Source organism: Orcinus orca, chromosome 12 (genome assembly GCF_937001465.1).
Source record: "Orcinus orca chromosome 12, mOrcOrc1.1, whole genome shotgun sequence".
Taxonomy (NCBI): Eukaryota; Metazoa; Chordata; class Mammalia; order Artiodactyla; family Delphinidae; genus Orcinus; species Orcinus orca.
In genome coordinates, this window is record NC_064570.1 from 58,246,386 (window position 1) to 58,261,230 (window position 14,845).

Here is a 14,845-nt window from a genome sequence, read left to right on the forward strand (position 1 = left end):
TCCTGCGGTAATTCCTACATTTTTTTTTTTAACATCTTTATTGCAGTATAATTGTCCTACATGTTTGTTTTTTTTTTTTTTTTTTTTTTTTGCGGTACGCAGGCCTCTCACTATTGTGGCCTCTCCCGTTGCGGAGCACAGGCTCCGGATGCGCAGGCTCAGTGGCCATGGCCCACGGGCCCAGCCGCTCCGCGGCATGTGGGATCTTCCCGGACCGGGGCACGAACCCGTGTCCCCTGCATCGGCAGGCGGACTCTCAACCACTGCGCCACCAGGGAAGCCCTGTCCTACATGTTTTAACTGAATACACAGCTGGGTTATTTTCCTAATGTTTTGGAGCCAAGCTTTATCACTTAGAATCCAATATTTTGGATTCTAGCTTTATCACTTACGAATTATGTTACCTTGAGAAAGTTTCGTGACCCCTTGTGCTTCAGTAAAGTGGAGATAATGATAGTATGCCTTTCAAAGAGTTGTTATGAGGATTAACTGATTTAATATATATAAAGTGTCTACAACAGTACCTGGTTCATTGTAAATATTCTTTAAGAGTTAAGACTTATCAATAGTTTTTACATCTGCTTTCTTCAATGAAATTGAGCTGTGTTTTTCCTTTTCATGCCATTTTGTCAGGTTTGGAGCTGGGATTATGACACCTTAGCAAAATGATTTGTGACATTGACATCGTTTTCTTTGATCTGGAATAACTTTAACAAATGAGAATTATCTGTTAGATAGAATTTATCCATAAAACCATCTGGGTGTGTAGCATTTTTTATTGGTAGATCAGAGTAGATATCTTTAGCTTGGCGTAGTTTTTAAACTAATCTGTGGAAGTCTGAATATAGTATTCCTGGTTTGGGGCAAAATTTTTACCTAAAGTTTAACTGGTGACCTGCTTTGTTGGAAAGAAGACTTTGATTCTAGTTCTGGCCCCTACCAGTGACAAACTTAACTCACATAGTCTCTCAAATTCCAAGATTCTTTCTTTGTAAAATGAGAGGACTATTGTCCCTGAATGCCAGTTTAAAGATAGTGTTAGCCCATGTTTTCACTGGTCTGTGGTGAAATGACTCGTCATTTATGTGGGTGTAAAATTGTCAGCTATCTTTTCTTGGGTAGACCTATCTATTCTGAAATTATGCCACACCTGCTTTTTACTGGTGTATTTACTGTTTTGTATTGCTCTGTGTGTCTGATATCCTCTGAGCAAGATGATGCCTCATTTTAAAATATTCTGATTAAATTTAACTTTAAGAAGAAATGTAGCATAGTTCATTAATAAGTGAACCTTCAGGAAGAAAAATCGGGTAAAAACCAAGAAATTATATCAACTTGCTAGGCATCTTACATCTGTGATGATTTGTAAAAATGTATTCCATGTGATGCTTTTGAAATGTCATAAATTAACATGATCTAAGTGTCAGGGAATCATTACATAGTCCACAGTTTTCTTCCATTTACCCCAAGAAACTGATAGAATATGACTACATATTTTTTTAAAAGTGTGATTTATAGGAATTGAGAAGATTTCATCTCGAGTGGAGACCTATACATATGCATCCAAGTCTAAATAGCATCAGCTCAGCTTCCCTCAGTTACTTAAACATAGATGTGAAATCACTGTATGACTGCATTAAGTAAAATTTGGTTTGTACCATATGTTACTACCTGTTAAAGTTTGTTTTTATTAGTCTATCTGCTAAAATACCATAAAATCATTTATAAACTTACCCTACACAATTTTTCTGACATTTAGTACATAGAAAAAATTATAAAATTGATTTTCATTGATCTACAGTTGACTTACAATAAAATAAAAAATAGTGTCATCTTAGTGATATAAATGGCAAAATTCAAAATTAAGAAAAACCTACCCAGGCAGTGTTTACTTTTACAGCTTCCCAGGTCTCTCTGCCTATACTTTATTCACTTCTGTTATCTTGTCATTCTTGGGATCTGCATCAGACTCCCCCACGGGCACCAAGTAACTCAGAGGAATAAAGGGAAAAGACAACACAATCAGCTGGTCTCTTTTAAAACAAACAGAAGCCACAGCATAAGCACCTCCCTTGTCACTTAGGCAAAGCTTTATGTCACCCCCTTTTCCCTTCCATATGTTCACTGCTTCAGTCCTGCACTCAATGATGTTGGTGGATGGGAGAAAACAGAGTGAGAAGACAAGATTTAGGGGATTGGCTTCTCTCTAAACCTTCCACATAATCGCTGGCAGTACATTCAGGTGTTATAAACTGTCTTGGAAGGAAGGAATAGCAGTTGACTTCAGATGCCTGTGATGGCTCTAAGGAAATATATGAGGAGAAAAAGAAGATATGAATTTGAACTTCCTGGGAGAGGTTTTTTTTTTTAAAGGAATACATATTATCCAGTGCCACTTTTACCCTTGTTTTTCTAAACACTACATAATTATAAAATTAGAAAAAATTAGTATTTCAAAATATTGACTCTATTATAGTGTATAATCTTCAGAGAGGTCAGATTTATGATGTAGCAGAGTTATATTTATGTGCCTATATATAATTTACATTAATAAATGTAATGTATTTATGCCATTTTATAAGATTGAAGCAAATCTGTGTGCATAGTGAATATAGCTTTAGAGGATATTGGAGACCTGGGTTTTAGTCCCAAAGTTTGGGAAAACTTACTGAATATGTTGTTTGCTGTCCTAGACATTCCGCATATTATTTAATCCTTTACACTAGTCTATTGAGAGTAGGTGTTACTCTTAAATCTTACAGATGATGAAATGAAGGTCCCAAAAGATTAATGTTTCCCAGTGGCACAGAGCAATAAGTTAAAGTCAGGATTTGAACCCAGATTTGGTGGCCTCAGAGTTACAGTGGAAATTGTAAGATACATAAGAGCATAGAATAGTAGTTATTCTAATAGCTTGGCTGTCTATCTAAAATAGAGCTTCTCTCTTTACTGCTTAATCCTTTTCTAATCCATAATTGGTAAGGAAATATAACATTGTAAATAAGATACACAACATTTTGATCCAGTGTAAAATGCAAACTATTAAGTTATATTCTGTAAACATTTTCTAGTCTAAAATATCTACTATAGACAAATGGACTTTTGCCTTTTATTTTTATTATGAACAAACTTAGTTTGAAGTCTTAGTTCTGAATTTATAATAACAGTTAGTTATTCAAATTACATTTAGTATAATTTAAGTAATAGTTTGTAGAGTCCGTACTTAATGAACTACCTCAAGCACATGGTATATATATATATAGGCCAACTCTCAATATTACACTATAGTGGGGAGCAGCATTGGAACATATAATTTCCCCAAATATTTTAGCATGTAAAGGGGTGCATTGTTGATGTCCAGGTAGTGTGTTCTTAAGTGGTTAGGTAGAGCCAGACCTATTGCAGGTCTGGTTACTCAATAAGAATGAGAATGCAGGAGAACAAAACTATAGTAGGGTCAGAATTGCCTCATATGCAGGTAGGTAGATCCTGGTGTGCTGATGTAGCACCTCCCTGAGCCAATGGTGAAACAGGCAGTGGGCCCAGGGCACTGGTCTTCATTTTACCAACAAGGCCTGCTGCGTTGACCACTGAGCCTCATGTGTAACCTTGTCAGACACTGGGGCTCTATCCCAGTGCATTTCATTTGTACTGCTTAATTGCTGCTTTGGTAGTCAGCTGTGTGAGAGCAACCTTAAAACAAGCCCCAAGTGTCATTGTCACCAATTTTTGAGCCCAGCCTTTTATGACCTGGCCTAGCTCATTAAGATTTTTCTCCCCAGCTCCACTGCTTTGGCTAATACCATAGCTAGTACCCTACAGTGAGAGGAAGCAGCAGTAGGATCTTGTTCAGACTTTAGGTATGGTTAAAACTGCTTAGCAGTGAGGTCTGGGTGTTGATTCAGACATTATTTGATAATTTAAAAGCTGGGAAGATATTTGTTATTTCGTCTGTATCAGAGATCAGTGTCAAAAACCTCAGTCCTAGAGAGTTCCAAGGTGATGGAGGAGTAAGAGGACGTGGAGTTCATCTCTGTCTACGGATGCATCAGGAGTACATCTACAGATGCAACAGTTCTCACGGAACACCAGCTACACACTAGCAGAAGACCTTGGACACTGGGAAAGACTGTAAAGATCCCCGTATAACTGAGTATGACAAAAGAAAGAAAGGAGAAGGAGGAGGAGAGGAAGCGGGATGGGACCTGCACCCCGGGGGGTGGAGGGGTGGGAAGCTGAAGCAGGGGAGAGATTCCCGCATCCGGGGAAGCCCCCTCACTGATGGGGAAATCGGTTGGGACAGAGGGAAGCATTTGAGGCTGTCAGAGGAGGGTGAAGTGACCAATCTGTGGCAGATGGGACAGAATGAAAAAACTCAGTCCTTCTCTTGACTTTCCCACTTGAAAGATTTATGTGCTTGGGTAAGTCACTTATACTAAGCTAAAAGTTTATCTGTTAAAAAAAAACTTACCCTATCACATAGGCTATTGAGAAGACCAAATTAGGTCGTACATGTAAACAACAACACACTTTATAAATTAGATGGACTTGTGTAAATGTGAAAATGATAGTATAGGTTTACTCAGCATAGTCCTACACAATCACTCCCAACTTTGTGAAGTATTCTTTTAGGTCTTCCTGAATAGGAATATCTTTTCCATCATGTGCTAAGAGAGATTTAGGCCGAATTACTGCTTTCACACTTATGATCTGTTTCTGGTAAAAGGGATGTTCATTCCTAACTTATAAACTCCCTAATGGGAGGGACCATGTTTGACTGTTTACTTTTTACAACCAGTACGTAGAACAGTGTCTGGTATTCACTATAGTGAATATGTCTAGTAGATATTCAGTAAACTTGTTTTGAATGAATGAGTGATAACTCTCGCTTGTCAATTCATTTTTTCTTTATTTGCTAAGTTAGTAAGCATAAGTTTGTCTTTCTACAGAATAACCACATCAACTAAGCAGAGGGGTGGGTGGATCTACAACTTGGAAAACTTGTAAGAAAATATTTGAACTGTATTTGTCCAGAATTTTTAGCTCTAAAAAATAGTGAAATATAGTTCTATTTGTTTGGTTAGTTTATTTCATGAGATCTTTTTCTTTCTTTAGGTATGTTTAGGATTGTGATGAAAAATCGCTTCATCAGAGAAATAGCAAATGTCTTCTTATAACATCAACCAAAAAAAGAAAATCATTAAATAACCTCTTTTCAGAGTTAGGGGTATACATTTGTTGGATTTCAGCAGTTGCGGAGCAGTAAATGTATGCCTGGTGAAAAACAAGATAGTACTAGGTGATGGAGAGACAGAAATGACCCTCAAGCTGAGATTTAGACCCTGTTTATTGCGTGATCCCAGCATAACTAGTGAAATGAGTGGTTAAATGCAGTAATTTTCTTTTTACTGAATTTGGTAGATCTTTTAGAATTGTGTAGGCAAGACTTTTAGGCAAAAGATGGGAACTTAGAACGAACAGGAAGGAGAACTTTAGCTGTACTTAGTTTCTTCTGCCATTCGTGACAAAGAAGTAATTATACTACCGTGAGGTATATAATGATTGGAAAAGACTTTAAGTACCTTTAGTCCTTTTCATCTCTATTCACAAGATTCTTATTATTTATGATAAACATTAACTGCAAGTACTTCTTTAGCCATACATGATGATGTATTCTTATGAGAGGAGGGCTATAGAAATTTAACTCATTAAATAGACTTTTAAATACTTAAAAGGAAAAAGCTTTTACTTTGAAATAATTTTAGACTTACAAAAAGTGGCATAAAAAGTAGATTTGCCTACTATATGCATATATTTTTCCTGAACCATTTGAAAATAAGTAGAAGATATAATTCTCTTTTACCCCTGAAGGGACATATACCTGCAACCTATTCGTAAACACTTGTGCCATGGGCTGAATTGTGTCTCCCCAAAATTCATATGTTGAAGTCATAACCCCCAGGACCGCATAATGTGACTGTATTTGGAGATAGGGCCTTTAAAGAGGTAATTAAGTTAAATGAGGTCATTAGGATGGGGCCAAATCCAATATGAGCGGTGTCCGGAGATTAGGACACAGACACACACAGAGGGAAGACCATATGAAAACACCGGAAGGAGATGGCCAGTTTCAAGCCAAGAGGAGAAGCCTTAGAAGAAACTAACCCTGCTGACACCTTGATCTCAGACTTCTAGCCTCCAGAATTGTAAAAATTAATTTCTGTTGTTTAAGCTACCCAGTCTATGGTACTTTGTCATGGCAGTTCTAGCAAACTAATACAACTTACAAAGGATAGCATAAGGGTAACTTTTTAACATATTGCATAAAAAGTGACTTCAAGAGAAGTCCTTTGCATTGTCTAAAACAATCTGGATTAGTGTTAGGAATTTGAGCTTATTTACCTTTTCTTTGTTTGGGAAAAAATATCTGAAGTTGGGGGTGAGATGGGGCATGATAGGTAGCTCAGTAAGAATGTCATTCTGTTGCTTAGAAAAAATATCTGAAGTTGGGGGTGAGATGGGGCATGATAGGTAGCTCAGTAAGAATGTCATTCTGTTGCTTAGCAGCAGACAAGAAAACCAAGAGTGTTTTTTTAAAATTTGGAGTTATAAATGGAACACCTGCATCCAATTTTGATTGCCTCACTTCAAGAATGATAGAGCATAAATTGAAAGGATCTGAAGTAGCGCAAAAACTGATTATAGGTATTGTAGGGGACTAGTATATGACAGTAATCCATAAATGTGGTTCAGCAACTGTTTACTTGACCTGCTAGGCAGGGATGACAGTTTCAAGGACCCCACTGCCTTCATCTTCATGAACTAGAAGACAAACAAAAGTAGCTGATCTCTACTTCTGTTGGATATCAACACTCTCCTCCTAGTTTCTTTTTTCTGTGCCAGTTTATCCAGCAGAGTGAATATATAAGTAGAAATGCATACCACCCTGTCTGTTAATGAAAGCACCTGAGCTTTCCTACAAAAGATACATGAACTGTCTTTTGCAAACAGCATGATTTGATTTAGTGCCACGAATTTGCTTTCTGACACGTAGATAATGGTATTCTCCTGACTGCGTTCTTATTTGATGTAGAGAGCACATTCCTGTATATTGGTAAGTAGAAGCAGGGATGGTCTTTCTTTTAGTAGAGCAAGTGCATTTAACAGACTTAAGGAAAGGAGTGGCCTCTCACCAGAGCCACTGCTTATTATTAACTAAGATCGAACAATGGAAGCAGGAAGAACCTACTTTGGTCACCTAAATTGACTAATGCAGGCTGTCATTAGCTGTCACCTGAAAGGCAGTCCATTTCAGACAGATTTGTTAGCTAGACAACATATAAAACAAAAGATATTAATAATTACTTTGTTCTTAAACAGAATCAAGAATTAAGATTTTAATAACTTTTACTGTATTATATTCTAAAACTAACAAACTTTTAAAAGTCTTTATGTCTCCAGGCAAGAATATGTCTCTACTTCTTTTCTATCCTGGATTGCTTTATAGAAGTGCCAGTGGGAAGTACCAGGCTTTTTGGTGGGATTGAGTGTGTGTGACCTGCATGATGGGCTATGATTCAGTCACAGTTGAGAAGCTTCTTGGGGGTCAGATTCATTATCATCCACATTCATGACAGTAACCAGTATACCGGGTATAAGAAATCTACCTGGTAAGGACACATTCATTAGAGATAGCTGATTAACACATTCTCTCACTGTTGGCATGTCACAGGGGAAACCAAATTACAGTTATAAGACCTGTCTGTTGAGTTCAGAATGAGAACAGTGAGCATTAGTTATGTGACTTAAATGCTTAAAGGCATCAACACAAAACAGATTGATACCATCCTCTTAACAGGAAGGAAAGACATGCTTTTGGAAGAAAATAGATAAAGTCTTTGGACCAGTGCACCCTCTTCAGCTGAGCATCGTTTAGATGAACAGTGTCAATCAACCAATGTGTGCTTCAGATTCCTATGCTCCCTTGGTGGTCCAACCCTTACCCCTCTGATCAAAATATTCTTTCTTTTATATAGGCAATAAGGTTACAGTCAAGTCCAGCCGGTGTGCAAACTGCCATGACTTTTTGACTGCACATCTCTGCCATCATCCATCATGGGTTGATACGGAAATTGATCAGTTTAGTCATCTGTGAGCAAAGATGTATTCAACTGTATTATTATAGGAGAGATCCACTACAGTGGTAAAAATAGGCTCTGAAAGGAGACTACAGGGCAAGGCAAATGTGTGTGATTTAGTCTTAGGTTTTGTTCTTTCACACATATGGCTTTTTGGAATTTAACACATTATTTGAACCTTATACTAAAATTTCTGAGACTGTGGTTTAGGGTAGGTCTACAGTTAGCTTTAGAGAACTTTCCTTTTTTTTTCCTCAAAGGCATGTATAAGAGTTTATTAATTTATGTCATTTATGATCTTGAACATTCTCTTTTTAGAGAACAATCAGAAGTCTTACTTTTCTACCACAATGCTGATCTTCAGGTTTAACCTATAAAAGACAATATTATTTTCAAGTTGTGATTATGTATCAGTATATAAACTATACTGTATTATATACTTAAACTGTATAAAAGGACAATTTGGTTTATAGCAAATATCTATAAAGTAAGTGAATTGAAATATTCTAAATATAGTTAGTTTCAACTACTTTAAATAGGTCTTAAAATACTTCAACTTTTACTCTATATTTCCCTTCCCCAAATTTAGAGATTGGAACACTGGAGCAAAAAAAAATTAGAGAAAGAGAAATTCATACATATATGTAGATGGATCTTCAATTACAATAATTGAGTGATTGTGTTCTTAGGATTTCTTTGGTGGTATTTCTTATGTAAATTTATAAATTTTCATTTAATCAGCATACTTTTATAAAATCCTATCTCATTACTTGTAGTTATTGCTGTGATATGTTTGAAATATATCATCAGTGAAAGTATACTTGTGATCAGGTGATGTCACTAGTCTCTCTGTTTTAGCTGGTGCATGTCTGTGATATATAAACATCTATTTCTTTAAGATGCTTTCTAGGAATCATGGTTTGTTTATTTATTTGTTTGTTTTTTGCCGTGCCATGCAACATACGGGATCCTAGTTCCCCGACCAGGGATGGAACCTGTGCCCCCTGCATTGGGAGCACGGAGTCTTTTTTAATAAATTTATTTATTTATTTATTTATTTTTGGCTGTGTTGGGTCTTCGTTGCTGCGTGCGGGCTTTCTCTAGTTGCGGGGAGAGGGGGCTACTCTTTGTTGCCGTGTGCGGGCTCATTGCAGTGGCTTCTTCCGTTGTGGAGCACGGGCTCTAGGGGTGAGGGCTTCAGTATTTGTGGCGCATGGGCGTAGTTGCTCCGCCCCATGTGGGATCTTCCCAGACCAGGGCTCGAACCGGTGTCCCCTGCATTGGCAAGCGGATTCTTAACCACTCAGCCACCAGGGAAGTCCCGGGAGCACCGAGTCTTAACCGCTGGACTCCCAGGGAAGTCCTTAGGAATCAGGACTTAGAGAAATACAGACTTGGGATCCTGTCTTCCTATACTGAGTGTTACAAGTAAGGGTTGTATTCTTTACTAAAGATAAGCAACAGTTAATTTTTAACTGCAAAAATTTTTAATTGCAAAAATTGTTAATTAGTTACAATAATTATAAACCTGCATTAATATAAAATATGAACACAGCATTGCATATGTGGTTTATGTAAGGTCTCATAAAATGTATATGGTATGCACAATTATAACTCTACTAAATCTGGAATATCTAAACCATTTATGTGAGTATAATAAGTATCAGTTATCACTTTATTAAGTATTTTTGCTTAGCACTTTAGTAGTGTAGAGCATAGGAGATTTTGAACTTTATGGGTAGCATCTCTTAAAAAGCTGTCAATGAAAATTTGAATTCCTGCCTTCTTTTACCTCTTAATAAATTTCCTTGTAACAAGTAGAGGCAATAATAATTCTCTATAACTTAATAGTTATCCGTTGGATTTTGAGGCTGCTGAACAGAGTTAGTAGGTAAATTTTAGGTTGAAGATAAAAGGGTTCTTTATTTCTTTTTTTAAAAAATATTTATTTATATTTTGGCTGGGTCAGGTCTTAGTTACAGCACACAGGCTCTTCATTTTGATGCGCGGGCTTCTCTCTAGTTGTGGTGTGCGGGCTCAGTAGTTGTGGCACGCAGGCTGTCTAGTTGTGGCTCACGGGCTCAGTTGCCCGGCAGCATGTGGGACCTTAGTTCCCCAACCAGGGATCAAACCAGCATCCCCTGTATTGCAAGACGGATTTTTAATCACTGGACCACCAGGGAAGTCCCCAAAGGATTCTTTCTTTATGAACATAAATCCTACTACCAGGTGCCAGCTTCACCTAGAGTATGTTTTGAAAATTTTGTAAAAGAAATTAACATGGAGCCAGTCACTTCTTAGTGACTCAGGTTCCACAGTGATTTAAATAAGGTTGGCCTTTGTTTAAAAATTGCAAACTCATTTGAAAATGAATCTGCTGCATTGCATTATTAAAGCTGCTAACTATTTAAATTGTGTTTTAATTTTATAGAGCTACTCTTGTGCTTATATTGAATTTTACAGGTCTAACCAGCAGAATTTGTCAATTTGGGAAGCTAAAAGATATCTTAAGTCTTAAGTAAAAGGTTCATAAAATTGTTCAGTTTTTATTTCTGAATACCTTTTTTTGTAGTATGCTTAATATAGGTTTAATCCATCTATTTGTGTGTTCTACAAGGGTAAAAGTGATGCAAGTACTCACTAAGGTAGAATTGTTTTCTTAAATTGGGGGTGGGCGAATTCTTTCTGCGAAGGGCTGGATAGCAAATATTTTGGGCCTTGCAGGCCATATGGTCTCTGTCATAACTATTCAGCCCTGCTGTTGTAGTGTGAAAACAGCTATAAACAATACATAAATGAATGGGTGTGCCATGTTCCAATAAAACTTTATTTACAAAAACAACCAATGGGCTGAATTTGGCCCATGAGCAGTATTTTGTCAACTGCTCTAAATCACTGAGACTGTGGCCTCTCTAAAATCAGGTCATTTTATGTCTGGAAGTGAAGAGGTAGTTTCTCCTTTTTGCTTTAGCATCAATAGTAGTACTTTAATTCTGAGTACTAATAGCATAGAGAAAGAAGATACTAAAGATATTCTAGGAGGAAATTGGTTAGCTGGATTTGGAGAGATTGCAAGCTGGTCTATAGATGTGTGCTCTATACCTGGGTATTCCCACCGTCTCTGGCTTATCTTGAGCTCTGTTGGAGAAAGTCAGGAAACTGTTAACTTGTGCTTTCTCACCTCATTGCTACCAGTCAGCCCTTTTATTTATCTCTATTTGACTCCTTGTTACATTCCTCACAGCATCCCTTCCAAGGTCATCCTTATCCCCTTATAGCTTGGTCTCAGCATTTGATCTCACATCTCTTATTTAGCAAAGATGTGTGATATTCAATATGAATCTCTTATGTTCTATGTTAGTTCCTTTTTTAAGGTAGGAATGAAAAATGATAATTCTACTACTAAATGAATTTTTTTTTTATAAATTTGTTTATTTTTTAAATTTTATTTTTGGCTGCATACGGTATTTGTTTTTCTCTTTTTGGCTGCGTTTGGTCTTCGTTGCTGCGCTCGGGCCTTCCTTAGTTGCAGTGAGCGGGGGCTACTCTTCGTTGCAGTGCATGGGCTTCTCATTGCGGTGGCCTCTCCTGCTGCGGAGCATGGGCTCCAGGCATGCAGGCTCAGCAGTTGTGGCATGCAGGCTCAGCAGTTGTGGCGTGCAGGCTCAGTAGTTGTGGTGCACGGGCCCTGCCGCTCCGTGGCATGTGGGATCCTCCCGGACCAGGGCTCGAACCCGTGTCTCCTGCATTGGCAGGCGGACTCCCAACCACTGCACCACCAGGGAAGCCCTAAATGTATTCTTAATTCTCAATTTAATATGCAGACTGTATAAGTTATTGTAAAATATTTGCCTGAATAAGTATAATAGGCCATTAATTCCTCTTCTACGTCTTGAAATGCATCTACCCTTACATAGGTGTTTTTTAGATACATAATTATGAGAATATTAATTCAAAAGTGATCATAATGTATAGTAAAGTTATGTAATTTTCAAGCATGTTTTTAAACCCTGAGTCATGATAAAGGTCACTTCTGAGAAAGTATGTGAATGGATGGAGGGATACACAAATAGAGTAGATAAGCAAAGAAGGCAAAATGTTAAGATTTGATAAATCTGAGTTGTGACTACATGGGTGTTTATTGTCTTGGACTTTTGTACTTGTCGCATATTTGAGGTTCTTCATTGTAAGGAATTTAAAAATAAATGACCAAACAATTTCCATGAATCATGAATGAGGTATATGTATATGTATTTTTTAATTTAAAATTTCTTATCCACAAGAGTATGTGGAATCCTCTCTAAAAATTCTCTACTATGTTCTGGATCTTGCTCTGGGAAAATCTTATAAAACAACTTTGTGATAAGATCTGGTACTTTAATAAAAACAAACCTAATGTCATTTTCCCATCAGTAAGTTAAAATAGCTAAGTATTATGGAGAATCTGAAACTTATCTTCATATACCTCTTCTTATGTCAACATTCTGAGAGCTACATGGCATTGTCTTATAAATGTTATAAGTTGTGTTGAAACTTAAGCATAAAATCAATATAAACTTTTTTTTTTTGCTTAAATTTTAAAAAATGCACAACAGTGAAACAATTAGTCTTAAGTTTGGTACCAATCTAGGGCCTATTATAACTACTGTTATTTTATTTTTGCCCTAAGTTTATTTTAAATGAAGTACTTTGTTACTTTATTTTCTCAATAAGAATCTGAATAAATGTTTTGTGTTGTCATTGGCACATTCTTCAATCCCTCCCCAACTGATAATTTTTTCACTTCTGCACACTTGGAATAGATTAAACAGAGGCTGTATAATATCATCTTAATTTTGTTAGATATGATTTATTTAGTTCAGATGTTTAGAAAGTTTGCCACATGTTTGTGTAGTATTTTTTTTTAATTTATAAAAGGAAAAACTAAAAATCTGAATGCTTTGCATTGCTCGTTTTTAAATTTTTCATGGCAGGCATGTCATCAAGTGAAATTTTGACTGTTCAGAGATATTTCAGGAACCATGATTATGTAGCAGTCTCGGACACCTTTGGGTTTCTTTAGTGGTGAGGCCGTTTCCATTGCACATGATGGATGGGCTGAAATGGCAGGAACACGACTAGAAAGTGCACGTTTCAGTTAGCATGGTGCTAGTGACAGGTGCTCGATGGTTGTTGGGATCCTTGTCAACAAAGAGAATTCTTTGACATTAAAGTCACGGGCTCAGTCCTGATTTGGGGTGGCTATTGGCAGTTCCATCAGCCTGCAGCTGATCAGTGAATGTCAGAGCTGCCGCTGTTCTACAGTTGTCACCAACCCTTGGTGCTTTTTTTTTTTTTTTTTTGGAGGGAGGGAGGGATGGTTTAGCTTGTCTTGTTCAGTCTTCACCAGGCTTTCAAATTGCTTACGTTTGGAAAATGCACTGAGAGGTCATAGGGAATATAGGTGTCTTTAGGGCATGCAAAATCATATACAGAGTGAGGACTTACTACGTGGAGACAAGTAATGATTACCTTGACTCCAAGCCAATCAATGGTGTGAACACCTGGGGACTCATTAAATGGCATTTGTGGTGTTTGTAACCAAGGTTTTGAGCTCTATTTCAGGAAAAGCAGTGACAGCCTTTAATGTCTAATTGACCTCATCTCTTTGTTTCACTTTCTTGTCCTTTCCTTATTTGCCTCTGATGTGGTTCCTGATGGCAGCAAACAGCCCTGCTCAGCGTTTTGAACTTCTGTTCAGAGCTTCAGCACCTCAGTTTGGGTAGTTGTGTCATGGTAAGTATTGGAAAATTCTTTATTCTCAATTGCTGCTTCTCTTTTTCTTCCCATGGGTGACTTTTATCCTGACCCTCCCCACACCCACCCACAGCTTTTCAGATTTATGGATAACTATGTGCAACCCGCTTTAAAACATTTTTCTTAAATGGGAGAATTTGTCTTTGACATTATTTATCTGTGAGAACAAGGAAAGGAGTATAGTGTGGTGCAAAGAGTGTGGTTCTGCCTCAAGCCAGATGTTATCTCAGACAAGCTATTTAGCTCTCTGGGCTTCTTTACAAAATAATATATCAATCATACCCAAATGCCAGTAGTCTGGTAAGTTTTTCACAAAGCTAATTTTAGTTTTTGAATTCAGAGATTATTTTCTGGAAATGCTGATGATAGTAGATAGGTTTATTTTGTTTGTTTCACTGTCCTTACTGAGTAAGATGAAAAGATGGACACCAACCTATGTTGAAACTAATTTCTTTAAAACGTTACTGGTCTGTGAAATCCAAAAACGTAGGGACTGTTGGAATAAATAATCTTGAAACTCCTTTCAGATATAAAATTATAATTTATATGTCATTGGAAGAGTTCATGGGATGAATTAAATGTTTTTCAACTAAATTACATGGTTAATAAATAAGACTGACACTCAAGGGTCAGTAGAACTCTGTGTGTGCGCATGTGTGCATACGTGTGAGCCTGTGTGCGTGTGTGCATGCATGCACACTCACAGGAAATGCATCTCCCAATATAACTGACTGTGGAGCGATCCATTCCTCTTTATTTTCTTACCTGCCCCCCCATACCCAAAGCAGATTCAGGAGATCCTAAACCATTCCAGTTTTGCATCCACTTATTAGGAAGACCTGAATAAGCAGGATGGTCGCAAGATCAGAGAAGTTTTTAGGCCTTATTAAACCCCATGTATGGGCTCAGGC

The 14,845-nt window shown here is 37.3% G+C and overlaps 1 protein-coding gene and 1 long non-coding RNA gene across 4 annotated transcripts in view; one reads left to right on the forward strand and one right to left on the reverse strand.

Moving 5' to 3' along the window:
* Positions 1 to 14,845, reverse strand: part of LOC125960607 (uncharacterized) — a 315,000-nt gene that overhangs the window by 55,137 nt on the left and 245,018 nt on the right. The gene's annotated exons all lie outside the window — the stretch shown is intronic.
* FBXL4 (F-box and leucine rich repeat protein 4) overlaps positions 1 to 14,845 on the forward strand; it is a 67,841-nt gene that overhangs the window by 44,980 nt on the left and 8,016 nt on the right. For all 3 annotated transcript variants that reach the window (XM_033418791.2, XM_004264794.4, XM_033418792.2), the window contains one exon: positions 13,842 to 13,913. In XM_033418791.2, coding sequence (XP_033274682.1) covers positions 13,842 to 13,913 — 72 coding nt within the window. The remainder of the gene's footprint in view (positions 1 to 13,841; positions 13,914 to 14,845) is intronic.